The sequence below is a fragment of the Strix aluco genome, chromosome 17 (assembly GCF_031877795.1).
Source record: "Strix aluco isolate bStrAlu1 chromosome 17, bStrAlu1.hap1, whole genome shotgun sequence".
Classification (NCBI taxonomy): Eukaryota; Metazoa; Chordata; class Aves; order Strigiformes; family Strigidae; genus Strix; species Strix aluco.
Window position 1 is genome coordinate 11,657,890 of NC_133947.1, and position 27,583 is coordinate 11,685,472.

At 47.4% G+C, this 27,583-nt stretch overlaps 1 protein-coding gene across 2 annotated transcripts; it reads right to left on the reverse strand.

Moving 5' to 3' along the window:
- Nucleotides 1-766: 766 nt before the first annotated feature.
- Nucleotides 767-20,893, reverse strand: RPN2 (ribophorin II). Of its 2 annotated transcripts, XM_074843066.1 has the most exons (18): nt 20,745-20,893; nt 20,433-20,635; nt 18,582-18,677; nt 17,643-17,818; nt 16,800-16,875; nt 16,290-16,424; nt 14,061-14,237; nt 13,558-13,676; nt 13,050-13,155; nt 10,549-10,640; nt 9,561-9,675; nt 8,707-8,901; nt 8,109-8,195; nt 7,436-7,531; nt 6,187-6,262; nt 5,129-5,258; nt 3,206-3,291; nt 767-1,138 (listed from the first exon to the last, which is right to left on the reverse strand). In XM_074843066.1, exons 1-17 carry the CDS (start codon nt 20,755-20,757, stop codon nt 3,240-3,242), a joined length of 1,944 nt encoding a protein of 647 aa, XP_074699167.1. In that variant the 5' UTR covers nt 20,758-20,893; the 3' UTR covers nt 767-1,138; nt 3,206-3,239. The 2 variants fall into 2 exon arrangements, with proteins under 2 accessions (XP_074699167.1, XP_074699168.1); XM_074843067.1 differs by lacking the exon at nt 3,206-3,291 and having other exon boundaries at nt 20,745-20,892.
- Nucleotides 20,894-27,583: the final 6,690 nt, after the last annotated feature.

The window sequence follows — 27,583 nt, forward strand, 5'->3', positions numbered from 1 at the left end:
TTTGATAAAGTTCCTTTGCCAAAAAGCCTTTAAAGAAACTAGTCTGACATGGGACAAACAGCAGCCAACACAGAGATGTAGGGGAGGGAGCAACTGTTAAGTTTCCCACGTGGAAGTTGCTCATCAGGAGGAGATGTCGGCCTTTGGTTATTACTGTCAGCGTGTCCTTCAATAAAGCCCAAGTCTGCTGCCTCCACACTGCTTAGTGGTGCTGAAGGTAGTAATTAATTGAGAAGTTAGAGCTCAAGCGACTCAGATGTGGCCACATTGCAACCAGCAGATTCCTGGCATTCGGTTTCACAGAACAGAGGCAATAACCTCAATCAACTTGTATTTGGAGTGAAATGGCTACTTCTAGAGGCTGGAAGGAAGTGAACCCCCTCAAGGGACCCACCAAACCTGCCAGGGTCAGCCACAGCCAGGCCCGCCAGCACCGCAGCTGGCTCCCCGCAAGGGCCGGGCCCCCAGGACTCCTCCTGCCTGAGCCCCACGGGCCCACAGCAACTCAGCACAGCCCAGCCTGGTGCCATCCTGAAGTCAGAGAGAACTGCCATGAGCGGAGAAATGCAGATGACAGGGGCACACAAGGGACAGGCAGGAGTGGGAAGTCCTCCCCAATAACATGTCCCTCTGGGAAAGGACATGAAAGAACAGGAAGCTTCACACAGCAATGACTCACACAAAATTACCCACCAGAAAAAGCTCTTTTCATTCTCATGTGAGCACAACTTCCAATCACAGCCTCTGAGACAGCCAAAAAACAAAATTCAGGACCATTCTTTCCTCTTTATTCACAGATCTTTTAGGATGAGGAGAGGAAATCTGGGGAAAGGCAGAAATGTATTTTCTTCCTCCTCTTTTTCTAAAGGAAATTCAAATGTCCTGTGAGAAAAAGGGGGGAGGATCCAGGGAAGAAAGGATTTTCCGGATCCATATGAAAAGCATTCAAGTAGCGTGAACACAACGATGAAAATCAGGTTTTTAAAAAAGTATAACTGGCACCCTTTTGACTTAATATAAAAAAAAAAATCTGCTTCTGCCTTCCTTCTTCTGGTCTTTCAGTTATTTAGCCACTTCTGATCTGAAGGCATTTGCTTTGTTTTCCCCATTTCTTCCATTCTTCTGGTACTAGTGTGTCCTGGAAAGAAAATAAAAAAAATTAACTCTTCCAGGCAACAAAACACTTCCTTGTACAGTGTCCCCAGACCCCTCATTCTCTCTCAAAGGAACCTTGTCAGATAAGCTTCTCAAAGGAAGCTTATCGGAATGATAAAACCAGTACTACAATGGAATGGAGGACTGAATTCAAGGATGGAAACAGTCAGACAAAATGAAGGTTAATTTCTGGTGCAAAAGGGATGAACGAGCCTTGTAAATTACAGAACTGAACAAAAAAGCAGGGCTGAATGGAAAGCCTGCAGGTACCTTAACCACTCTTTTACTTTAAATTGGGCCAATCTATCCACTTGGAATCAGATGGTTCATGTAAACACAAAAGATCTTCATGTCCCCAGGAAGATGAAGTATGCTAACGAGGGCACAGCAGACCCATCTTTTTGGGGTCCTTTTCCCTTCCAAGATTCCAGACACGTGCATAGCTATGGGTGCTGAGCACCTGACAGTCCTGCCCTAGAAGTTGGTAACAATACTCTTAACTGACATATCTGGGGCATCAGAAAACCCAGCAATAAGGACAAATGCTTGTGACTGCACATGGCAGCAAAACCTAACTTACAGTTTGTGGATAAGTTATTTGCAAGATCTTCCAGGATTACTCACAGCCCAGAGGGAATTAAGCAGTTAAAATACAGGCTGAGAAACAGAAAACATACAAGCTGTGGAGAACACACTTGTGAGGCATTTGGTAACAGGCCACTAAAAAACTGAAAACCACTGGCCCAAAGCTGTGGTAAAAAGAAGCATCCAGGGACCAGACCAGCACCAGCAAACATGGCCAGGATGCAGCCAGCATTCATCTACTAGAACAAACCACAGCCATCTCCTGTTCCTCTCCAGTTACTTGTCATAGCTTGTTCTGTGCTCAAATACCTCAAAACACTCTGGGGAGAGAAGAGATAGTAACAGGGTGTTTTTCTATGGGACATGATGCCAAATTCTCCATAGGTAATTTTCACGAAACCATCCTCGATGCTATCTGATCTGCAGACAGGCGCTTACACCAGTGCACGCCGTTTCTGTGATGCAGCCACCCACACTGGTTTTGTTTTACACCACAAAACTGAACTCTGTTCACCACACTGTGTGTGTGTTCATGGAGCACTATGAACATGAGGCACGAGATGTACCAGTGCAGCACGCTGTACAGTGATTTCAGTCTCATCACAGAACCTGTCCCAGATGCTCTCTCCCTTCCCAGGAATAAAACAGAGCACTGAATGAAGAATGAAACCACACACACACATTCAGAACTGGGCAGCATGCAGAGTGGCGGGCAGTCCTGCTCCTACGTCACTGTGGATAGAGCAAACTGGGACCTTACCTGCTCAGAATGAAAGGAAACGAAGGACTTTGCACTGGTAAATGATAATGGAGAGCTATCAGATGATTGTATTGAATGGAGGGGGCTGGCTGCTGCCACCAACGGAGCCACACTGACCAGTTCAGTCTAATAGGAGGGCGAGCCCTGGAGTAGGTCGTGTTCTCAGCTGAATTGAGGTGGTGCTGACCTGGCTCTGCTGCACACAGAGCTCTCACCACCCCAAGAGAGGACGTAATTCAGCAGTCAGAGTGCCTGGCAGCTGAATAACCAGAATACTGCAGATGGGGATAGGGAGTACCAACAGCAGGATGGGAACAGCCCAGATATCAGCCATTTTCATTGTGCTCTCCTCCAGCCAACATTGCTAATAATTTACTACAGGAACAACACTGCTTAGACTAGGTTTATTTCATCACCTGATAGCTGCTTGGTGCCCAAGACAGCACACTCACATGTGCACATATTACCATACAGACTTCAGATGATTAAGGAACTCACACAAAAGCAATTTAGTGTCAGAGGACACGTACTGCTAATATGCAAATCCAGCTGTAGCCAAGGACACCCAAGGACTGATTTAAAGCCCAATAAGCAATGTTGGAAGGAAGCAGCTTCAGCTCAGATATCTTGTACAAGGAGTGAGTGATGAAGTGAAATGAAACAGGTAGCATGCCCAGGAAAGGCAAATTCCAAAAAGGCCCTTACTTCTAGAAGAGCTGGTCACTAGCAAAACCCCCTTTTACCGCAGCGTTCTATACTTTGCCAACCTACTGCTCTGCTCTGCAGCGATCCTGCCAAAAGGAGAGAGGGAGAAAGGTTCAGAGAAGATTGGAAGGAGGAAAGCAGCCCTGCTCCAGCAATGAGAGCCAGTGACAGAAATGCAAAAAGCAAAACCAGGCCTTCTGGTAACTTCTGTAAAAAGATGGTTTATACAGTCCCCTTCCCACACCCACCAGCAGTCCCCATAGTGGAACAGCAGCTTTGCCTCAAAGTGCAATCTAGTTAATTACCACTGCACTTCAACATCTGAGACGGGCTAGCAGCGCGTTAACAAAAAGATGTCTTTTTGAACTTTAAAGTAATGTACAAAGGGTTTAACTTTAGCCTAAGGTAGAAGTTTTACTTTCAAATTTACCATTGTAGTTGCAGCTTCATGTCATTTACAGTGAAAAAGCACACAGACACCCCCTGCAGTGTTTTGAAGTAGGAACCAACCACTTGCATTTATGTGCTAACAGAAGCCCTGGTTGAGCAAAGATGCTTAGAAGTAAGCTTCATTGTATTCTTTTTCCCCAAATCTGTATCCTAGGCAATCTGTAATTAATAATGATTTTATCATTACTCTTTAAATTAAAAAAGAAACATTATTAAATGACATAACATAGCCCCACCGGCAACAAAATCCCAGTAGGAACTGTTATGCTATCAAGAGAAAGCACCACAGTGGAGAGGGCTGGACACCCCAGGGAGCAAGGCTGGGAAAGCTGGGAGGATGGTATGGCAAGGGTTGATTACAATAATCATCCTTCCTGCTACAGCCATGCAAGTAGAGATGTTTTAAAGAAAACAAATCAGTGCAAAACCACTGAAAATCATATTCTTGTGGTTTTTTTTACAGCTCTTGTTCTGGTTTTAATAATCTGTAATCAAAAAAGTGAGAACCCAGGGATACCTATGTAAACAGGTATGCAAGGATAAACAACTCCTAGTGGGTCAAAGAGGGGAAAGTAAGAAAAGCGCAGGTTTGATGGCAAAGCAGGTCAGTAAGATCATCTTCAAAGCCAAACTCTACATTAGTACAAAAAGGCTAAAACTTAAGTCTCACATGGAAACCCCATGCGGCAGAAGTGAAGGAGAGGGAACGGATCAACCTCTAATTAATGCACCGTATTGGAAGCTTGGGTCAAACTGCCTGCAGGCTGCCTAAGCCAGGGCACAGTCACGAGACACTGTGTGGCAGAAGACACAACTGTGCCAGTACAGAAATGAATGCTGTATCCCTAACATTTAGCAGAATTTTCCCTGGTTTTGCTTGCGTGCATTGCCCTTTGTCGCTGCACACCTCCAATAAGCATCTGCTTCCCTTTTCTCTACAATCCCCCTTTAGGCAGGGGAAGACAGCAGTAAGACACCCCCGCCTTACCTTCCTCCTCTTAAAATTTATCTCACAAGCACAGCTACAGAAGAGTTGGGCCTCTTCTGCATTTATAGTGGCTTTTATTATCTAACAATACTGTAAGAGCTTGATATATCATGTAGTAAAACAAATTTGTCAGTGAATGTGTCTCTTCAAATCTGGGTTTCCCCACGTCAAAGTGCACATACTTGCACCCTTTGCTTTTTCTGTGTGCCTGATGGCTTCAGCCAGTGGCCACACGGACCATTCTCTCTGAAGGAGCAGTTAGCTGGATCTCAGACAGAGCAGCTCATTGCCCTGTTCAGTTCATGCCCTTATTCTTAAAACAGGCACAAAAGTGGGACCGAGCAGCCCATCCCCACACACAAGATCCAAGAACCAAAAGCAGCGTTTGTTACCCTATCAGTTACTGACACATGATAGCACCAATGTGATCTCCTCCCCACTGATTTTAAAAGCAGCTCCCACCAACACATCCGTCCCTGGTTTACCGTTTTACTGCTTTCTGAGCCAGCATCCTGTTGCCTGCCAGGAATGTGACGCCACCCAAAATGGCCAAGTACTTCAGAGTCTGGAACATGTTGAGCTGAGTCCAGTAGACATACATGAGTCCCAACATTGCTGTGAAAAAAAAAAAGACAGAGCACAGGGCTGAAATTACATTTGAAAGACCAACCATTTGTTATTCTCAGAACAATTGTTAGGTTGTACTGCCAGGCCTAAGCATTTGGTTTCTATCTCATCTCTGAAGCTCTAAAATGGCAGATCTAAAGACTATACATTATTGCCAGGGGAAGAAGGCATCTGTGTCTCCATACTGGAGAAAAACATGACACTGATGGCTTGCAACCAACCCTCCCGTGTTAGAATTATGGACATATTATAGACATTAAAGGCTATTAAAATGAGGAGGATACTCTGGATGTCAATAGAGGATATTAACCTTTGCACATCTGTAGGAGCTTACAGCTTTATAAAGCTTCCAAGGAAAATGGCTTGGATTAAGCAACACACTGTCATTTGGGAAACAGTAGATCCAATGTTCTCCCAACCTGCTCTGCTTTTTAAAATTCTACCGAGAGAGTAAATAACTGTGCAACCAAGGGCACAATAGAATTGATGAAAAAAATTGGTCCAGCCAAAGAACAAGAAGAGCTTTCCCAGGAAGAGCTTCAAAGAAAAGATGTAGTCTTTCAGTGTAGATGGCAGTCCCACAGGTTTCAATCCCCACAGAAACTCCCTGCTTACAAAGGATAAACATGCAATAAAGAAAGTGTGACCTCTGGAAATAAGAAGTTCTATTAAGTACAGATAAATGGTGTGAGAGAGGAGCCCAGATAATGACGGCTGTTAGAAGCTGATGGCCAAAACAGGTTTATCACCATATTAACAATCATGAAAAGCAGGAAGGCAGATGAAAACAAGAGAACAAATGTTATGCTATTATGTCATTATAGTTAATAGACTGCAAGCCCATTAACCACCGGGGCTCTCATCTGTAACTCCCAGGTGAGAAGGTCAAACAAAGCAGAAAGCCTCTGACACTTACCAGCATGTCCCATGTGAAAAACAATGGTGCTGGGAGCAAAGCTGAAGTTGGAGATGTTGGCACCTATCTTTATCCACTAAAAGGAAAAGAAACAAAGCCTGAGTTACACACAACAGCCTTACAAACACAAGCTTTTATTTTAAACTTCAGTATCTTTCAAGCCTGTTTGCTTTAAGTTCTTCAATGAATACAGTGTATTCTCTACAGAAGCACTTGTTTACTACTACAAGAGGACAGAGTACTCATTTTGCTAAAGACGGCACTGTTGGAACTCCTTTAGTGAAAATTTCTCCTACTGCTTCTGACTGCACAAATGCAGTTCCTCAATTATCTTTCTTAAAGTGATGAGAGGGTATTGCTCCAAATCTACATTTTCCAGAAAAATAAACATTTCTATTTCTATCCAGCTGAATTAATTACAATTAAGATGACAAAAAAGGGTAAGGTTCTAGGCTTGGACTCAGCAAAAGAACAGCCATAGATACAAGATGCTTGCTCATAAAACCAATGTCAGTTTTCAGAGCACAAAAGGGAAAGCTATGAAGGACGGGAAACAGAAGCAGCAGCAAAGAGATTTTTCATTAAAGTGTGATCAACTTGTGTATTGTGAACTCCAGAGACCAGTGGACACGACTGAATGCCAGCTTTCAGTGAGAGTACCTAATGGGAAATTACTGCCAAGCAGATAAGGGATCAGTTTCATCCTCCACATAAGGAGTAATTTAATTTGACTAGATGAGATTTTGTATTGCATTAAGTTCAAAACACTGATCTGATGATACAGTGAGTAGCAGTAGATGTTTCAACTACAGACACACAAATTTTAATTATGTCCATACATGGGAATCATTCTGATAGGATTAACACAGATGTTGTGATGGATGTATTAAGTGCAGGACAGAATCACTGCTTTTTATTTTTTCCTGTGGAAGTCTAATGTCTGTTATAACTTAATCTGCCCTTTTCAACTTAATTCAACACCTCTAGCAGAAGCACACTGGAGAAACCCCACTTCTACTTGGCAGCAGTGTTTTGCTGTTTTGACTATAAACTCAACAACAGTTTAGGAAAGTGACAATACCAGACCAGGGCTGTGCACTGACATTTGCTAGCTATGACTCCAGCACTGCTGTGCTAGTCACAATTAACGGAGAGTTTTAGTAAGAAGTTTAGCTAGCCAACCTCTTAAGTCTGGACTTCAGACCGGATAGGAAAAAAATGTTGTTCTTCTGTGGCCCAGTTCACTCACCAGAATGAGCAGCAAAAGCAGGGGGGAGAGAATCAATGCTGTGAAAGTATTAGATACCACTGTGGGAGGCCTCTTCTCAGGTTCCCTGAAGAGGTGCTGCAAATGAACAAAACCAACTCATAAGCAGGAGTATTCCAACAGAGCAGCTTCTCAGCTCCCCAGAGGGCTAGCTGCAGCCCCGGTGCTGTTCCCAGACGTTTCCCTGGATGATAAGCATTCCTCTTAAAGCAAAGACAGACTCTTTAAAGTAGCATCTATTCAAGCCCCTGCACAGTTGATCTCTTGCACAGTGAACTTCCTGTGCTCACAGAAGTACCTGTTAGCTTGTCATCAGCACAGATGGCTGGAACAAAACAAGAGAAATCTTCAGAAGCAGAGAGCTCTCTGTGGTGCTAACCTAGTCAAATTTTCATGTTTGAATCTTCCCAGTGACACCAGTTTCTCTCTCACAGGTAGGACACCCAACTTATTTATTCATCCTCCAGAGGACTGAAACAGATTTCTTTCCATTAAGCAGTAACTCTGGTCTTCTTTTAATTACATTACTTACACAGTATAAATTTTTTTTTTTTTAATGAGATATGACTTTTCAAAAATAAATTACGATGAGAACAAATAATACTAGTAGGACTAGCCCCCCATCTCTGCACCTAGTTTTTGTTGTTGACTGTACCTGGATTTCAGGCTTGGGAACAAAGAGGTTCTTGGACTGGACTGTGGATGGTGCATCCTCTTCTGGGAATTTGATTACCACATCAGCCTGAAATGAAGCAGCCTCATGAAGTTTGATCTTAACGTTTTAAAAGATTTATAAAACCAGTTCCATTACTGTGGCCTATTTCCTTATTTGTCAATCTACTATTGACATGATTTTTAAAGGAAACTAAGAAAAAAGCCACCAGGTTTTAAGACGCAATTTTTAAAGAAGCAATGCCATTCACCTATCACTAAGAATTGGACTTATTTCCAAGCAAGCACAGAAAGGCTAAACCTTGAAGTGTTTGCTGTGAAATTACAATCAAACCTATAAAGATTCTGAAGTTGCTGTTCCACCACATGATGAAATGAATGTTCACTTCTGTCTTGCTTTGATGCTTACTTAAAAACTTAAAATAAAACAGCAAACCTCAGAGCCCATAAATGGCCCAAAGGATTCTAGTTCACTAGAAAGAACAAAACATTGGAGCTTTTTTCTTCCAAGCCTGTACCACACCCTCCTGTCAGACTGCCTGTAATCTCAAAACCACATCACCACACTTCCAGCTACATACCACATTCCACAAGATTGGATTTTCCAGAGTGGCATCTCCAATTATCAAGTAAAGAGTGTAGGTACCAGAGGCAGAGTCAAATTCAGTCTTTCTTTCAGAGGTATCCAGTTCAAACTTGTATACGTTCTTGCTATCTGGTTCTGCAACAAACACTACTTCCTGGCCAGTCTTTTGGTTGTGAAGTCGGACAAAAGTCTGAAAGGAAAGATTGTAACATTTCTGGAATATCTCATAGTGTGTTTACAAATGCCAGTGAAATGAGAGATTTACCCTCAAATCAAAAAAGCACCACGTTAACAAAAGTTGGAGTATAACCCGCAAATCAGCAGAGTTCTATGTCTCTGCGAGTAATGACATTAACACAGGACCAGACCATCCAGTGGCCCACTTGGTGTATGGGACAATACACTGAATGTTCCTCAGCAAGGTACATGCAGCACCACAGAACAGGGAGGTATGCATATATAGTTTTTGTTGTGTAGGGTTTTTTTTTCCCCTTTTTTTCCTATTGTATACAGAAAAAAATGTTAAAGAAACATCTACATTCGAGGGGTTTTTCAGCAAACAATTTGTATTAAAAAACCAGAAGTGTTCTTTAACAGTGCAGGCTACCTGCACTCATTTTGTTAAGTAAGACACAGTACCAGAGCCCGAAGAGGCTTCATTTAACATACAGCCTAAACAAATGAACTGAATCCACTTCCCATCTACCAAGATCAGTCATTTTTCACAGTCCATGTCAGAAACATAAGGCTTCTCAAAACCTATCAAATCTTTTCAAGAGCAACTGTCACCTCAGATGCTTCAAGATGGAACATTTTGGTGACAAAGCCATTACAAAAATTTGTCCTAACCTGGTGAGGGATGAGTTCAGCTCCACTGTTCACGTCTACCAGCTGGAAGGATAAAGCAAAATTCTGATGGCTGTCAGCAGTGAACGAGCCCTTGGCTTTTGCTGGGTAAGCTACCCTAGGAGGAAAAAAAACAAACACAATTGAGGTGATCTTCCAAGAGAAGGCCTGGTGTTCAAAGAAACCGAGGCATGAAAGCCTGTTCTAGCAGTCCTGCAGTCTACTCAGAACAGATGAGCTATTTTATCAAAAAGACAGGTGAACAAACATGTCTACCTCTTCCACCATTAAATTTCATGAAAAGAAATTAATGGAATTTTCTTAGTAGGATTTTTGTGAGCTACATACCTTATCAAGTAAAACAGTTGTTTGTTATACGGTTCAAAGAACTACCAGAAGAAAGCTTTGCTAATACTAGACCCTACATTCCATTTAGCCAAGGCTATGCTACAACCAAAGGTGTGATGGCAGCAGAACAGAAAAAACAGACATTCAAACTTCAGCACAGGAAGGCTGTATCAACACACAGAGCGGCCTCAGTGAGGCTGTTAAAGTCCATACATTACATTCTAACTGATGTCAGTTAAAAACCAGTGAAGTTCAAGTACACCTAGCAGTGGTACAGCCACACCCCTAAATACAGTGTACATGTTGCTTTAGAGCATCTCTACTGAAGCCCAATAATATCAGAAACATTAACACAATTCTTTTAACTTGCTTTTGCTATGGAGAGGTGCCAACAAAGGAACAGAAGACTCAGGTTGCCTGGCTTCTGTTAGTACTTATTTCAGTATTAAGGAAAACCACCTACAAAAATAATGAGTATTCTCCTTATGAACTCACAGGTTTAAGAGAAACAGCATGGGTGTAACTCTGTAGTTACTCCAATACAAGACTCCTCTGTTTTAGCTGAAGTAGGTAAAGCTCAGAAGACCTCCAGCCCAGAGCCACAGTTGCCCCTTAAAGGATCACACACACCAAGCCATTTTACCTGGTTGTTTTTGGCGCAATGCTCTGATCTTTATCCACAGTAGAAAGATCTACATTAGTAATCCCAACTTCTGTGGAAACTTTTACTTTCAGCTGCAACAAAACACAACAGAAAATTACTCAGAGTACTCGGCATATACTAACTATGGTCAAGTTCACTGCAGAAGCTTTAGCTCTTCTGTCCCCTTCCCCAAAGGGGGTCTTACACTAAGCCAAAGACAGAATCTAACCTAACAGGAGGATTTACAGCAACTGACCTTATGGTAAAGCTCATGTGTCAGTCACTAACCCTAATCCACCCCCTTCCTCCCTGCACAAGCAGCCAGCTCTGAAGACACCAGCTTCTCAGTCATGCTGGAGTTAGCTGCCCTTTGAAGAGCTTTTTTCAATGAAACAATCAAACTATCCACATCCAACTAGTTTCCCTTTTGAACCAGCAGAAACTAGCTATTAAAGATCACATCACATGAGATACAACTTAAAACTGCATGTGCACACGTACTTCTGCTTACTGGATAGCAATCTGAGACGAGAGAGGTCTCTGGACAGCAACGAGTTATGCCTTTGTTGGCTCCTAAAGCCTAACAGGTTTCTGCTGATTTTATTACCAGCAGGCAAAAGCCAAAGCATTTCTGCAGACCTGCACTTTGTTCAGCAAGCTCGCCTTCAGAGTCACAGCATTTATCACTTAGTGCAGGGCAGCCAGTAAGGCCCTGCCATTTATCACACTCCTCTGTGCTAAGTGCAGTATAAACCCCAAGCAGAGAAATGACTTCCTGCCCTCTCCCCAGTCCCAAACCACAGACCATCTAGGCAGTGAACCTTGGTGGGTTTGACTGATTTCAATCCTTCTCTCAAACATAAGCAGTTACTGCAGTCTGTAGTTTTTAATTAGCACATTTGTTCTCACAGCTTGCAAATGCTCCCGATGAGAATTAAAGTTTCATTGCCAAGATATTTTTCATCTTATACTACAATTTGTTATTACAGGTTTGCTCATGTGAACCAGCCCCACACCCTCACCCTGACAAATAATTCACAAGGAACCTGTGGGAAAAATATGTAGAAACACAAACCAAACTATTCAGGTCAGACTTCAAACACAACAATCTTGGCAGTTCCTTTACGACAAAAAGTGTAATTTAAGATAGAGGTTAGCCCTGAAAATGGATCCATTAACATGGAGACTATTCAGGCTAACTTTAGTAAAGCCTTAGTTTGTTCCAAGATGGGAGTAAAAAGATGGACTAATGAAATATTAATTTCAAAAAAATTATGTGACGGCAACTCAGAGCTGTTGCACAGAGCCCCTCCAACCGAACAGTACACAAACATCTCTCAAATATTTTAATGCCAGGAAATGTAGTCTCTGACGGAGTAATAACCCACTGGTTTAGCTCATTACTGTCAAAACGATGGTGCATTAAGGACAATTAATGCTAATAACAGTAAGGAAAAAAAGCAGCTCCCCCAGCAGTCCTCCCCCGTAACAATGTGTCTTATTAGAAGCGGTTCACACAAAGCCGCCCCAGCGTTAATCCATTCCTACCCGTACCTCTGCGTGCCAGCAGCGAGCTTAAGCAGGACCAATCAATCCCCTTTTGACACTCCTAAGTGCCATTACTATTACAATGACAACATCAATTTGATACACAGAGTAAAGGTCAGCAGTTGTAAATAAGTGTCCTCCTCCACTCCAAGCTGACTATGTTGGAAGACTTTAAAAGCTAATCTTTCCCTTAAATGGGCAACTGAGGGCAAAAACTAACCCTGGGAATAGACATCTTTGGAGAAGAGCATGCTCAGCTGTTGATACCGGACTATATGAATAGTCACAGAGGTCACATTCTTCTCACTGTAACAAACTTGAGGGAAGTAAAACTCTGAGTGTTGATATAGAACTCTTCTTTAGAAAGGTGTGGTGTAACAGCTTTTGCCACCAAAAAGGCGTATGCATGAATGTATGCATGTATGCATGAAATGAAGACCATTTGCATTTGCTTTGGTCACTGTTTCTCCACTACAAAAGCATCACCATATACAGTTAGGAGATGCCAAAAGACCCCCTTGACTCTTTTCTAGGGCTCTAGAGCTTATACAAAGACAACAACAAATGCTCAGCATCCATACATCGGGCAACCACCAGACAACTGCTAGCCAAGCCTTGAGATTTACAGACTCAAATTTTGAATGCCCTGAAGAACTAACACTCTTACTAATCATTTTTGCATAGCTGCTTTGGGCTACTATATAAACACCCCCACTTTGTTCATATGCTCTCAGATCAGCATCTGAGTGATAAGTCAGTTCTGAAATGTACAGAAATCTCTTTTGATCATATATTAATCTGGTTCCTGGTCATACCTGAATCAAAAAACAATGCAATACAGAAAAACATGAGATAAAAATGCCAGACAACTGGTAACATCCTGAACAGGTATAAATAAAAAGCTGTTTCAGTAAATAGGCACATAATTAAAATGCCATCAAAAGCATACCCACCTCAACTTTATTAGCAATAAATCGCTTATCTCCATCAACACTGACAGAGAAATCATAATAACCACTTGCAGGTTTCACATTCATGAAGTTCAGTTCAAAGACATCTCTGTAACAGAAAAAGCAAGGTGTTAAGCATCCTCCAGGACACTAACAGCAGCCTACAAATAGGTAACATGTTGCTACCAAGAAGTCTCCAAATACACTAGATTAAGCAGACAAACGGAGAACAAAACTAACATTGCTAAGTGCAGTGGGAAAAGAATTCTTCCAAGTTCCCCCAAAGTCAGAAGAACATTGCAATTTCCCACTCCCAATCAAAATAAAAAGCAACAGAAATTCACTGTACTACCAAATGTGCTCAGTAACCCATTGCCAACAAAATGCAACTACAGCATTTTAAGTTTTCCATCATAAAATCATTTCTGTGGTGGAAGAACACATAAGTCTAACACTGTTTAAATAACACCTGTTTGCCTTACAAACTGTAAAAATAAGATTATTTTCTTACCCTGACAGAGAAAATGGTGTCTGTTGAAGGACAGTGGCTTTGCTAGATGCAGACTTGGCATAGTCAAGTTTTACAGAAGCTTGAGTCAGTGGCTGGGACATAACATCGGTCACTTGCAGCTACAAGAGAAAAAAAAGAATTTCCATGAAACCCGTTGTCCCAGAAGGAATGCAGGAACACAGATGACTCACTACCCCTCTGTATTATACACCCAGAATGCTCCCCTGCCCAGCATCCCATTCTTTCTAACATAACTGGGAAAGCTAGAGCCTGTAACCAGCAGAGCTGACTTCCACACAGGGTCTTCTCAAGGCAGTGTCTGGTAAGCCCCGGGTAAGCAGAGGTTCCCAAGAATCACTTCATAAAAGCACTAAAAGCCCAGATCTACGGGAACCTGAGTCCTGGAGCTAAAAATTAAAGACATCACCTTACACATTCAGTCAGCCCAGACCTACAATACTAAAGACTGAGCCAAGAGTTAAGATTTGGGGCTAAGGACTCACCCTGAGTACAGGCTGATGGTGAGACACAGCTGCAGGCCCCTCGGGGACAATAATGACAGGCACGTGGTAGCGGTTCCGGGATAAAGAACCTGCGGCACAAGCAACGCTGAAGGCCTCTGAGAGTGTCTCAAAGTTTTTCTTGCTAAAAATTGCATTCATCAACTGGATAATTTGATCCTGAAAGAGGAAAAGTAAATCGCATATAAGCACCAGCAGCTTACCACAACATTGCAAACAGGCTCAGTATAATGTTATTAACAAAATCATCATTCATAAAGACTGTTTAATTTCCCACTTGCTTTAAAAGTAACTAAAGTTATGAGGTAACCCAAAATTAGCTACCTTTTGAATGTTACATTAGCATTCTTATTCTTGGCTGGGAGGTTCCAACCACAATTGCTGTAATTGTGCTACAAACTTTCAAAACCAGAATTTGGATCTACCTTTTCAAACTACGTGTTTCAGAATGGACGATGCCATCAGCTCAGCTATCCAGACTGTGTGCAGCTGCAAAATGACAATTTGGCTCCAGGAGCTGTACGATTGTCTCCATACAGTGGAGAAGGACCAGGCTAGGTGTCCTGGCTACCTGCCAAGCTGGGAAGGCCACAGAGCAGTGATGCAAAGCATCCTAATGGCTCTGGAAGGAGCCAGTCTAGGCCCATGCAGGCTTATCCCCTTAGGCTCAGCAGTGTCCTCAAGCTAAGAGGATTAGCTTTAAAGCAGTACCACTAGGAGCACAGAGCCAGCTCTGGCCCTGGGATGTGCCAAAGCTAATTTGTTCTCTTCGAAGTAGGAGTGGGACTGCATCCCCCAGCTGGTTCTGCAGTCTGGCTTTGCAGCGCTAGTGCGTCTGTGCCACACTCCGCAGGGTATGCCATATTATTCAGATTCTTCCATCACTCCCTGCTAGTCTGGAAAACAGAGGGATTGGTTACCTGTACTTTGATCCAAGCAAAGGAGTGTGGGAAATGAGAATAACCAAATACAATCCCAAATAAAGCAACAGGCATGCAACTTAGTAATCCTCAAAGAACACTTTTGAATGAAATCCACTGCATCTCAAATTTTCACCCTTCTACTTGTATTAATGAGCACCAACGAGAATCACAACTAGAGAAAGCGTCCAGACAGATGCTAGAGAAGTCCTGCGTAGTGCAAGTTACGCAGTGTTTTTCATTTATATGGAGAGCATGGCATAACTCCAGACCCTAATCAGCAACTGACACTCTCATTTAAACTGTGGGGGGAGAAAAGGGAGCTATTATTTCAAATACTACATGTTAATTTTTAAAGAGAGTTTTGTGGCATTCTGGAGGCAGCTCTCACCATTCACAAGAGATAAAGCTTTAAACCCCAACAACAGCCCTTCTGACAGCACAATTCTGAAGCAACACTAAACAATTTTCCTTAATTGGTCTTTTTTTAAACATCATTTGGACGCTGACAGTTTGAATTGTGTGTAGCAGAATCACCACCTCAAAAATGACATCAAAATTACTTCGCATTAGTCTGTTTGGCAGCAGCATGGAAGAGAGCCAGGAATGAACTCAGATGTCTTACACTGGCTTCTGTCTCAACCCTGCCACTTTGGCTTGTGCTTCAGGGAGCTGCCATTCTCAATCAAAAGTACATCCAACTCAGTTAACTTGTTGTGGAAAAATATTACTAAGTGGATAGCTTGCAGTAATGATTTCTAGCTTAATCAAGCTCAAAAGGAATTTCTAACAGTCTTTCATTTTAGACAAAAAGTTTTTGCATCTGGATTCCTGTGGGCATATAGTACTACAGTTGTCTCCCTTTCGGGCACCCCAAACTAGGGTGCCTGCATTTCCTCACAGATAAATAACATTTGCAAAACACTTTGAAATGCTGAGAAGTGCTAGACAAGTGCCAAATACCAGAACAAACTCTGAAACAAGAGGGGATTTTTTCCAACAGCTTGTCTCAATAAACAAAGAAAAACTAGGCCTCACTTGCAATTTCCTTCTGTACATTTGAAAAAGAAAAAACAAACCAAATTCAGCCTGTGATCTCGAAGGTGGAATTTCCTCCTAGATTCTGTTACTTAGCATTCCCTCTGAGATGTCCCTTTTCACTGAGTGTGCTCGTTACTTTTTCCAGTAGAAATTCTACCCAGTTATACCAGCCTCTTGCACTGCACAACAGGGACCAGGCAGATCCTTTTGTGAGCTACAGTGTGCAAGGGAGGAAAAGGCAGATACAGACCTCCTTCATTGCTGGCTCTGTACCCACATGGTCCGACAGCTTATAGGCAGCAGCAACAAACAGTGCAGTAGTCTCAATTCCTTCTTCAAACTGCAGATAAACTCCACCCAAGTCATCCAGGCGAGCAACAAGATCCTGACAGAAAGAGTTATTAAAATTTAAATTCTAGCAGATCCACATAAGCTAACACTACTGCTAGACCTGTATTCAAGAGTATCTGTATGGGATCACTGATGTATTTTGTAATAGTCATTACTATTACAATCCAGACTATTACTAGGAAGAAAGAGAAACCTTCAGCTTTTAGTGTATTTAAGTATATTTAAAAGTCAGTAAAACAGTACAAGTCCAGAAGTATCTCCTTGAAAGGAAGAGCGAAGCCAACCCACACCATGCAGGCAAAGAATTAGCCAGACTGGTTTTTCGTTTTGTGTTTCACATTAATACATCTTTTAGTGCTACAGAGGCTAACAAATTCCTGAATAATTAGAGAGCATAGCATGTTCCTACCTCTATCTCCTCAACAATGCCACTTAGATCTGCCTGCTGGGACAAGTAAGATGCCGTCTCCAAAGCCTGGATGGTTCTTAAACAAGAACAAACAAAACCAAACAATTGTATGAGTTTTCCTTGCTTAAAGCCAAACATCATTTAAATCAAAGCATCTACAGTTTCTATTCTGAATGAAGTGTAAAACAGCTGTTACTGCATTCAGCTGACCTTCAATCCAAACTTTGATCCCTGCACAGCACAGGTCCCCAGACTTGCTACTGAGGCTTCCAGGAATCTGTGTTTTCCGTCAACAGAGCAAGTTCTAAAGATTCCCTTTCTTCCCCACCTTTTAATGAAAGCTCTAGTCTCTCATTTCACAGTACAATTACTTAATTCCTTGGTGATACATGCAAAGATTCCTTCTGCTTACTGGCACATTTTTTCCACCTCACAGTACAGGTATCCCAACCTACAAACAACAGGGCTGAGGAAAAGCATCAAGTCTACTGCACCATAAATGACACAGAACCATGGCTGGGTATTAAATCAAGAATTTGTTGTGAATCTTTTAAAAAGAAGAGGCTTCTTTGGGATATGTCCTTTTTATTGACCATTATTCTTGAACTAAACTGAATACATAAACTCATTTCCAAAATCACACTGAAAATAGCCCCAAAACATATTTTTTGTTCCCCCAAAGGGACAATAATGAACTGGACAAATACATCAAATGAAAACACAGCACCTATTCTACTATGTCTATATTACAAAAATTAAGAGTTGAAATACCCTTTACTCCAAAATTCAACTGCCTAGAGGATAAACATGCAACAGTGCATCATTTCCATCTGAAAGACTTACGCCAGCACATTTTCTTCTTTGCTAAGACGAGCAGTAAGAGCACTAAGTGCTTCCTGAGATGCTAAAGGAAGGCCAAAGCCACTCAGGGCCCCAACAGCGTGGAAGATCTGGGTGATTGAGGAATCCTCACTGACAGCTGCCAGCAGCAGCTCCCTGGTCTCATTTGAAATGGTAACCTGAGGAAGAACACAGGGAACACATTGATTCACGCTTGAAAAAACAAGGCCTTATAGTCACCACCAATTTGTTCCTGGAACAAACAACACACTTGATTGGTGAACGACTGTAAGTTTTTTGGAAAAAGCCCTTTATCATTCATTAACTTCTAGTTTAATTAACTAAATCCGTAGGTTTTGCTGTCAACTATTGATTAGTCAGGATAATGCACGATTCCCATTTATCCTGGTAACCTGCTACTGGTTTTCATCTGGCATCACATCATTGTGCAGCAGCTGGTGGTACTGATGAAAAATGAGGGACCCACCCACAACCCAGCGAGGGTGGCCTGCATTTGTACCACTGCAGTGTTTCAACTCAGGGTTTACATCCAAGCAGTTTATCATCCACCCAAAGAGTTTTGAATTGACACAGCTGCTATATTATTTATAATATATGAATATTATTAATATAATATGAATATGAATATAATAATATATGAATATTATTAAATTGTGCTGGCTCCTTTCTTCTTAGCCACCAATGTTTAATCAAGAAACATCCCCTCAGAATTACTCTGGACGAAATACCCGCTGTGTATCTTTACACTTTGCTTTGTATCGAGTACTCATAGACACTTCCTAAGTTATTTACCTAATTCACAACAGAGTACAACCCACTAAAAGAAAGTAAAAGTAGAAGTTATGCATAAAATAAACCCAAGAAAAAGATAAATATTTCCTTGGTAATACCTGTCTTCAGAACCCAGGGCTCCAAACTCACCTCACAGCCAGACAGGACCCGGATAGACTGTGCAGCATAGAAGAGGGAATCAACACTGCTGGAATCCACATGAGATTTGATGAAATTGCATGCAGCCTGTGAAGAAACATAAGTTAATGTACAGCAACAGCCTTGACTTAGGCCACTGAGAGGAGATTTAAATGATACTATAAGACAATTTCACATACACTGCTGTGCTAGAATGCCCCAGATCCTACTCTGCTAAGCACTACACAGAAACAAAGGTGGTTCCTGCTAGAAGAGATGTGATTTTCACATAAACTCTACGGCAACCAGAAATCAAATTTAAATTGAGTATAATTATAAAACCTATCAAAATAAAAGTACCATGGGTATATTTAGTAGGGAAAATCTCCCAGGATAGAGAACAGATGAACAGAAATTCTGTGGGCGGGCTTCCTTCCCAGCTGTATATCACACACAATCATTAATGGATGCAGAATATAGAATTTCAAAGCGTACAGAAAGAAAGGTCGGGTGAGCAGCTACAGTATGAAGGCAAGCAATGAGACTGCTCATTAATCTGCAGCCATCTTATTACTAATTGACAACTAGATAAATTGAGCATTAAGATTTCAATTTAACTGAAAAATAACCCCAGACTTTAACTGCTCATACAAAACCCACTGATTTTTGAGTATGTGGAGCATAGGCCTTTTCAAGTAGGACAGAATTTTCATGCTGCAGTTACCTAGGAATACTGCTATGTTCAAGTGTTATGCCTAGGTATTATTTTTACTACCTTTTACGTTTTAAATAGTCTCACCCCATGAAGAGGTACACTGTCCAGAAAAAACAGTCTCATCACAAACTTCAAGGAATAAATAATTACTGTTTACCTGCAGAAGCAAAGGCTGTATTATCATTGCCAAAACAAGGAACTATAAAAACCCTAGCCACACTGACACAAACAAAAGCAGCAATTCCTTGCCTAGCCCACAGATGACCAGTAACCAGCCACAGCAAGGTGTGCAGTGTGGTGAACCGCAACATCTTCAGAAGCCTCACAGTTAAGTTTGTGGTGCAAATGCACAACACTCAGAAGCTAATTCCAAGTGGTTTAGAACCACTGAACCATCTGAACTCACGAGGAAAGCACAAACTTATGTTTACAGCTTAGGTGCATAGGTAAGCATGTATGTAAGCAGGCGTGCCTATATAAGCAGGTTGTTAGAAGGACGACCTGCAACATATAAACTAGAAATGCTTGAAGATATGAAAGGGCATCATGCTGATACCACAAGCCTTTGTTTCTAGTCCGCACACAAGGGAACATATTTTATATACAAAAATAGCAAGACCATGCGACCTAGCTGGATTTGGTGTTAGAACTGAAGTGAAATGAGAGCTCTATTTAACAGGACAGTAAAGCAAACGTGCCACAGGAAGAAATCTTTTTCACAAAACACTGAAACAAATTAATAGCTACAGTAATATCACAACAAGTTGTGGAGGAGCAAGCCCTGAAACACCATTTAGAGGCTGTAAGTGTAAGAGAGTCCGTGGCACGTTACTGCCCAGACAAGGATGCAATTTATTCAAACAGCACACCCGAAGGATGGTCAGTAATTCCCAGTGATTTGCTCTGATACTTGTTAGGACCGAAATGCACGTATGCTTCACATTTTCCTCGCGGTCCAATCAAAGCACAGCCCGCTAGATAAACTCATTATGCCTCTTCTTTTGCTGCTGTGCTGCGCCTCCAGCTCCTCAGCCCCGCAAAGAGCCCCTGTGCGGAGCCGCACGGCCTGGGTCGCGCAGAGCAGCCGGCGCCGGCGGGGGAGGAGCGCGGGGAGGGAGCTGGGCCCCGCCGGGCCCTCAACCGCTCACCTTTTCGTCCGCCACACGCACCCCCAGGCTGCTGAGGCCCACGATGGAGTAGAAGGCGGCCTGCACGTCGGCGAAGGGCCGCTCCAGAGCCGCCCTCAGCCGGGCCAGGTCGCGGGCGGTGAGGCGGTGGCTGGGGGCCAGGGCCTGGGCACCGGCGAGGAGGAGGAGGAGGCTGAGGGTCACCGCCAGACGCAGCCGCGGGCCTGCGGAGACACAAGCGAGTTACCCCGCGGCCCTCCCCCACGGTCCCGAGGCCCGCGCCCGCCGCGTCGCCCTCCCCCAGCCCCCTCCCCACCGCGGCCCACGTCTCACCCGGCGCCGCCATGATGCCGCCCGCCGCCTGGGCCACGGCGCCGCTTCCGCCCCGCGCCCCGCCCCGCCCCGGCCCGCACCATCGCGCCCCCGCCCCGGGGGAGGCGAGAGGAAGGGCGCGTTCTGCGAGGGAGCCCCAGCCCCACGGGCGCCCGCTGCGGACACCGGGAAACTGTGGAAAAAGAGCGGACAGCGCGGGAGCGGGCGGCGGCGGGGCGGCCCGAGAACCGGCAGCGGGGGCTCCCCCGCGCGGCGGGAGTGGTACGGGCCGCCCGGCGGCGGGCGGGGGCGGGCCCTGGCGAGGATGTGGGCTGCGCTGATTGGCCGAGCCGCCCGCCGGCGTGGCTCCGCGCGCCATGGCGCCTTAAAGGGGCCGCGGCGGGCGCTGTGCCCGTGCCGTGCCGTGCCGTGTTTGTTATACTGTGGAGTTTTATATCTCGCCATATACTGCTGTGCCACGCCATGTCACGTCGTATGATGCTGTGCCACACCACACCATGGCCTACCATGCGACGCCCCGCCGTGCTGATTCACGTGGCGCCGTGCCGTGCCAACCTACGCCTGTGGGAGCTCCCCACGCCGCTGGGCTCACAGAGTCACAGAATCATCTCGGTTGGAAAGGTCCTTCAAGATCCTCCAGTCCAACCATGAACCTCACACTGACCGTTCTCAACTCCACCATATCCCTCAGCGCTGGGTCAACCCGACTCTTAAACCCCTCCAGGGATGGGGACTCCACCACCTCCCTGGGCAGCCCATTCCAAGGCCTAACCACCTGTTCTGGAAAGAAATACTTCCTAATATCCAGTCTAAACCTTCCCTGGCGCAACTTGAGGCCATTCCCTCTTGTCCTATCACTTATTACTTGGTTCAAGAGACTCATCCCCAGTTCACTGCAACCTCCTTTCAGGTAGTTGTAGAGGGCGATGAGGTCTCCCCTCAGCCTCCTCCAGACTAAACCCCCCCAGTTCCCTCAGCCGCTCCTCGTATGACCTGTGCTCCAGACCCTGCACCAGTTTCGTTGCCCTTCTCTGGACACGCTCCAGTCATTCAATGTCCTTTTTGTAGTGAGGGGCCCAAAACTGAACCCAGTAATCGAGGTGCGGCCTCACCAGTGCCGAGTACAGGGGTAAGATCCCTTCCCTGTCCCTGCTGGCCACGCTATTGCTGATACAAGCCAGGATGCCATTGGCCTTCATGGCCACCTGGGCACACTGCTGGCTCCTGTTCAGCTGGCTGTCAATCAACACCCCCAGGTCCCTCTCTGACTGGCAGCTCTCCAGCCACTCCTCCCCAAGCCTGTAGTGCTGCTGGGGGTTGTTGTGGCCAAAGTGAAACACCTCCCCCCTGCCCTCCCTTCTTCCCGGGTCCAGTTTTGTTCCTGATGTCTCTACCTCCTCGTGGCAGGTGCACACGCCCGATGAAAATCGGGCTTCTTGGCTGCTGAAATGTAGCGGCTATTGATTTCCTTTCCCTGCACCCTTGTTCTCAGGGCTTCATGGTACCTGGGGCCCTGGGCCCACAGGAGCCGGTATCGACCAGAGATCAGATCCGGCCTGGGCGTAAATGGAGTCCCCGGGGCAGCCATTTTGAGCTAGTCCCCCCCGGAGCAGCACGCTGCCGTCAAGGACTCTCCCCTTGGGCCGGGACGCCGCCCAGGGAAACTCCTTGGGGTTCCTGTGGGTCGGGACGCTGCCCTGAGAAGTTCCTCGAGGTTGGGAGCCCTCATTTGTTAGGGGAGTGACAGAGCGGTTTGGGCTGTCGTCAAACCCGAGGCAGTGGTGATGGTTTTGTTCTCCTCTCACGGACGCTGGAATCAACAAGCTGTTGAATGTTTGCGGGGTGCTAGTTAATTGTGCTGATAACACATTTTTAACTTTTGGCTGTTGTTTGTTTATTGGAGAGCCTCTGCAACACTCCTCTGCCCAGCGGCCTGCGGGGGGGCAGGGAACGGGGGGTTCTCGGCCGGGGCGCCGCTCTCTCCTCCCGGGGCGGGAAGCACTGCCCTGCTCCCCGAGGCGTCCCTCTCACGGGAGACAGTCCTCCAGGAACTCTCTGCGCCGTGAGTCCTCCCCACAGGATACATTCTTCTGGAGATGCAGGGACGTGGGTCACCCCTGGTGCTGCAGTCCTGCCAGTGCTGAACCGCAGGGGCGGGGGCTGCTTCTTCCCACAGAGCCCCGGGGCTCCTCCACAGGCCGCAGACGGATCTCTGCTGCTGCAGGGACCCCCCTGGGTGGCCGCGGGGCGGCCCTGCCCTCTTGCCCTCCGTGCCTGGTCACTGCTCGGTCACAGGTTCCCACTGCTGAGCAGTTCCCATCTGCATTTCCCCTTCAGGGATCAGCGTGGGAGGGTGACACAGCCCCAGGCTCAGCTGGGAGTGGGCTTCCCCCTCGTGAGCCCAGCACCCAGCCCTGCAGTCCCGAGGGGGCAGCTTCGGGCACCCCCCTGTGCCTGGCCGGGCCCAGGGAAGGGGGCAGGGGACAGCCCAGGACACCGGGGTGGGCAGAGGGCACCTGCCAGCCCGCCCCCCACTCCCCACCGCCTCATCTTGACGGCCGTGCGGATACACCGAGCGGCTCCCAGCTGCACAGGGGCTGGGGCACAGGGCCAGCTCCGGGGGTCGAGGACCATCTCCTTCGTTCTGGCGTTGGCCCACGAGCAGCCGGCGAGCCGACCCGAGCACTGCCCGTGTCCTCCAGCATGGATGCGGCCATGGGGGCGGAATTCACCCCTGTCTGGCCTCTGGATGCAGGAGGCGGTCAGACATGGCTGCGCTGCCACGTGCTCCAGCTGGGCACGTCACGCCACGGGGTGAGCCCCTGCGAGACCCCGCGCCCAGCGCGCACCGACAGCTGCCAAGGGAAGGACACGGTGTGCTGCCGTCAGCACGCGGCGAGCACGGCCTGGGTGAAGCGTGAGCTAAAAAAGTTCGGGGGGGTTGAACTCAGACACCCCCTGTGCGTGTGCGGGCGCACTTGCTGCACGCAGCAGCGTCCCTCCCTCCCCGATGGCGTTTTCCTACTGGACACCACCCGCTCTGCACCAGAACGGAGAGCAGATGCCCCCGTGCAACCCTCCTGCCTCCAAAAGCCCTTTAGACACCCCTTTCTATCTCAGCCCGCTTCGTAGCCGAGCTAGTCAAGGGGAAGCAAGCAAGAGATCGCAGGACTTCAGTAACCTTCTCCTATCCCACCCAGACTTGGCTCCTGCCATTTTTGTACCTCCTGGCAGGAATGCTTTGGAGGAGGCAAGTGGCAGCCCATGAACCCCGCTGGTGCTCAGTGCCGTGAGCGCCGTCAGTGGGACCCGCTCTGTGCACAGGTACCCCCTGCCCCCGGGGCGGCCGTGCCAGCACCCCCAGCCGCCTCCAGCCCCGGGAACCCAGAGCAAGTGGAAAGCACAACCCTGCCAACGCCGCCTGTACCCAAAGCAAACGCAAAGAGAGCTTGGGGCTGAAAAATATAAAGAAATCTATTTACAAAACAACAGCTAACAAAATAAACTACATAACATATATACATCTTTCCTTCAGCCTCGCCAGCGTGTCCATGTGCCCTGCAAGAAAAGGAAGCGTCACGGTCAGTTCAGGTAGACTGCTGATGGTCATGGTATTTGCCACAGCCCTGGGACACGCTGGGGAGAGCAGGACTCTGCCACCAGCGCTAAGCCCCGGCTGGGCTTAGGGTTAGACTTGGGCTGCCTGGCCCTAAGGAATCGCTCACTTCCCAAAGCAGACGGGAGCTCAGGGCAGCGCGGCGGTGGCGGTTTTGCCACCAGGACGAGGGGACCGAGTGCCATGTCCCTGCAGCAGGGCCCACCCACCCCAGCCCCAGTCCCAGCCCCAGCCTGGCAGCCCACCCTCACTGCGGGCAGGGAATGGGGAGCACGTGCCTGTGCTGTTGCTGCTGGAGGGTCGATCTCCATTTCTTGCTCCCTGTCCATTTCCTCCTCCACCTCCATCTCCTCCTCCGCTTCCCTGCTGCTGTCTGGTGTTCCTGCAGCCTCAAGCACAAGGTTCCACACCCTAAGTCGAAAGACAAGTAGAAAGGTCCATTGGTGGTGCCCCGGCTAGCCGAGCGCAGCTGTGGGACAGGGGGCTCGGCACCCCTGCCCCCTCTTGCTGCCCGGGGAGAGCCGTGGGGTGATGGGGCGCTGGGCACGTCCCCAGCAGGAGCTGGCTGGAGGCTGGGTGGCTCCTTGGCCACTGGCACCCACTGGTCCAGATGGATCAGGACCTGCAGCCGGTGGACCTTGTGCTTCTGCTGCTTCAGCAGCTTGGGAAGCGGCAAGGGCTTGACGATCTGCAGGAGGAGAGAGGACAAGGGTGAGCAGCCTTGCTCCCTGCCCCGTGGGGCGCCGGGCACAGACCCCAGCCCCACCACGCACAGACCCCATTCCCGTGCCTCTCTCGGCACCCAAAAGCTCCTTACCCTGTGCAGGGAGCTCTTGCTCTCTGTGCTGCTCTGCGGGCAGGGCTCAGCTCTCATGATGTAGCCTGGAAAGGGGCAGAGGAGGCACCGGCTCAGGCTCTGGGCAGAGCCCAGCTTGGCCTGGTGAGCATCCCTCCGGCACAAGCCCTGGACTCCCCCGAGGATGTGTCCCCCCAGGCAGGGATGCTCGATTTCAGCAGGGCATGAGCGGCCCAGAAGGGCTTCTCCCAGCCCGGGGCCTTGCAGGGTTGGCTGCAGAGTGCGAGCCAAGCTCCTGGCCCCCCGAGCTCCCCAGAGCGGGGTCCCCACCCCGCACCATCCTCACACTGCCTGCTCCAGCCTGCCCGGGCAGTGACAGGTTGCTCACCTCTGTGGAGAGCGCCCGCAGCTCTGGCAGCACAGGTGTCCTCTCTTTCTTCAGGTGCCACCGAGATGGCAGCACCTGGGCAGGGACTGAGGGGCTGGGAGCAGGGGACAAGGGCTGGGTTGTTCCTGTGAGGAGTGGGTATCAGGGGTCAAGGTCTGGGCTGGGAGCAGGGCAGAGGGGCTGCTGGCAGGGCAGAGGGTTGCTTGGTTTGTGCCCGTTGCCAGGCACCGGAACCCGCAGCTGGAACACGGGCCGTGACAGCCTATGGCTGTGACATCACAGCTGCAGTGCCAGCTGTGCAGGGGGGGTAAGAACACCTTAATGGGCTGCAGCTTCACGGGGAATACGGGGGAATTTTTACATTAGCCCTCGAGATGAATTAGACACACTTCTGTGCTGAAATATAGAAGTGAATGGCTGAAACACAGAACTGACTGAACAGTGCGTTGGGCGCAGTCCTGCCGCCATCAGTGGTCCTTCAAGGAGTCTGCAGAGCTGCGTCACGAGCAGATCCCTTGTACCCACTTGCCCCAGCACCCGTCCCTGAGCGGTTGCATGGCGGGGCCTCAGCCCGGCCGTGGGTCCATCCCCCAGCCCAGCTCTGCTGCCCCAAGGTGGCCCCTGAGCGCTCCCAGCCCAGGATGGCTGCAGGACTAAGCTGGGGCTGTTTCTGCTTCTCATCCCCAAGGGAAACCCCACTCCCTCGCAGGCAGTCCTGCTCTTTCTGCCACCCTGCTGCCAGCCAGCTCTCGTGCTTTGAGCCCAGAGGGCAACTGAGCGCCACGCAGCCCTTCGCTCACCTCTTCCCTGCAGCGCTGGGAAGGAGAAAATCAGTCAAAAGGCTCAAGAATCGAGAGAAGGACAGAGAGGGGTGGCTCGCCCGTTACGGTCATGGGCAAAATACGGACCCGTTAGTGGAAAAAAAGAAAAAAACATCACTTTAATTCAAACACCAACAAAACCAACACGTGACAGACAGAGTGGGGCAGTGAGAAGCCTTACCACAGCTTGAAAGCAGAATCACAGAATCATCTAGGTTGGAAAAGACCTTGAAGATCATCTAGTCCAACCATTAACCTGACCTTTCTCAACTCCACCAGATCCCTCAGCACTGTGTCAACCTGACTCTTAAACACCTCCAGGGATGGGGACTTCACCACTGCCTTGGGCAGCCCATTCCAAGGCCTAACCACCTGTTCTGGAAAGAAATACTTCCTAATATCCAGTCTAAACCTTCCCTGGCGCAACTTGAGGCCATTCCCTCTTGTCCTAGCCCCCGTCCCTGCTATCCCACCAGCTCCATGCTCAGCATCTTCCCTGCAGCCATGGGGGGAAGGCACTTACACCCCCGAGGGAAGGGCAGCGGTCTCCTGGGGTGTCAGCAAACCCCCAAATGCCCTGGGACTCAACTGACCTGCCACCAAGCAACGTGGGGCTGCTCATACACCCGGGATGGAGTTAGCTCTGCCACTCCTGAGTGACCGGCAGTGTGGGTCAGCCTCTCCTGTCACCCCCTGCAGTGACCTCTCGCTCTTAATTACAGCTGACCGCCACAGCCAGCCTCTGGCAAAGCCACTGGCTCCAAGGCTGCTGCTTGCCAAAAGGTTTTCTCTCCCCAGCAAACAGGGGGAGAAAGGGCAGTGTCCCGCTGCACACTGCTCCAGGGGGTGGATGACTTCCGACAGCCTGGGGTGGGCATTTGTCGTGAGCTTCACCAGCAAGAGCCCAGGAGCGAGGCCCTCATTCCTGGCGCGGGGTTTGTGGTGAGGGAGGGAGCTCCCTGGGGCAGCAGTGAGGCTTCAGGAAGGGTGTCTGCAAGTGGACAAGTGAATCCGTGCAGCGCTGCTCACTGAGATTCCTCCATGGAGGCACATGAGGTTTAAGGGATCATTTCAGCAATCCCTGCTTTAAAGGAGCCTTATTTTCCATCTCTCCATTTTTTCCCCCTTGTTTTTCCCTAAGTACCAAATAAAAGAAGAGACAAAAAAGCAAGTGTAAGGTTAAGCCCCACCTCTGATATGCAAAAAACCAAACGTCTC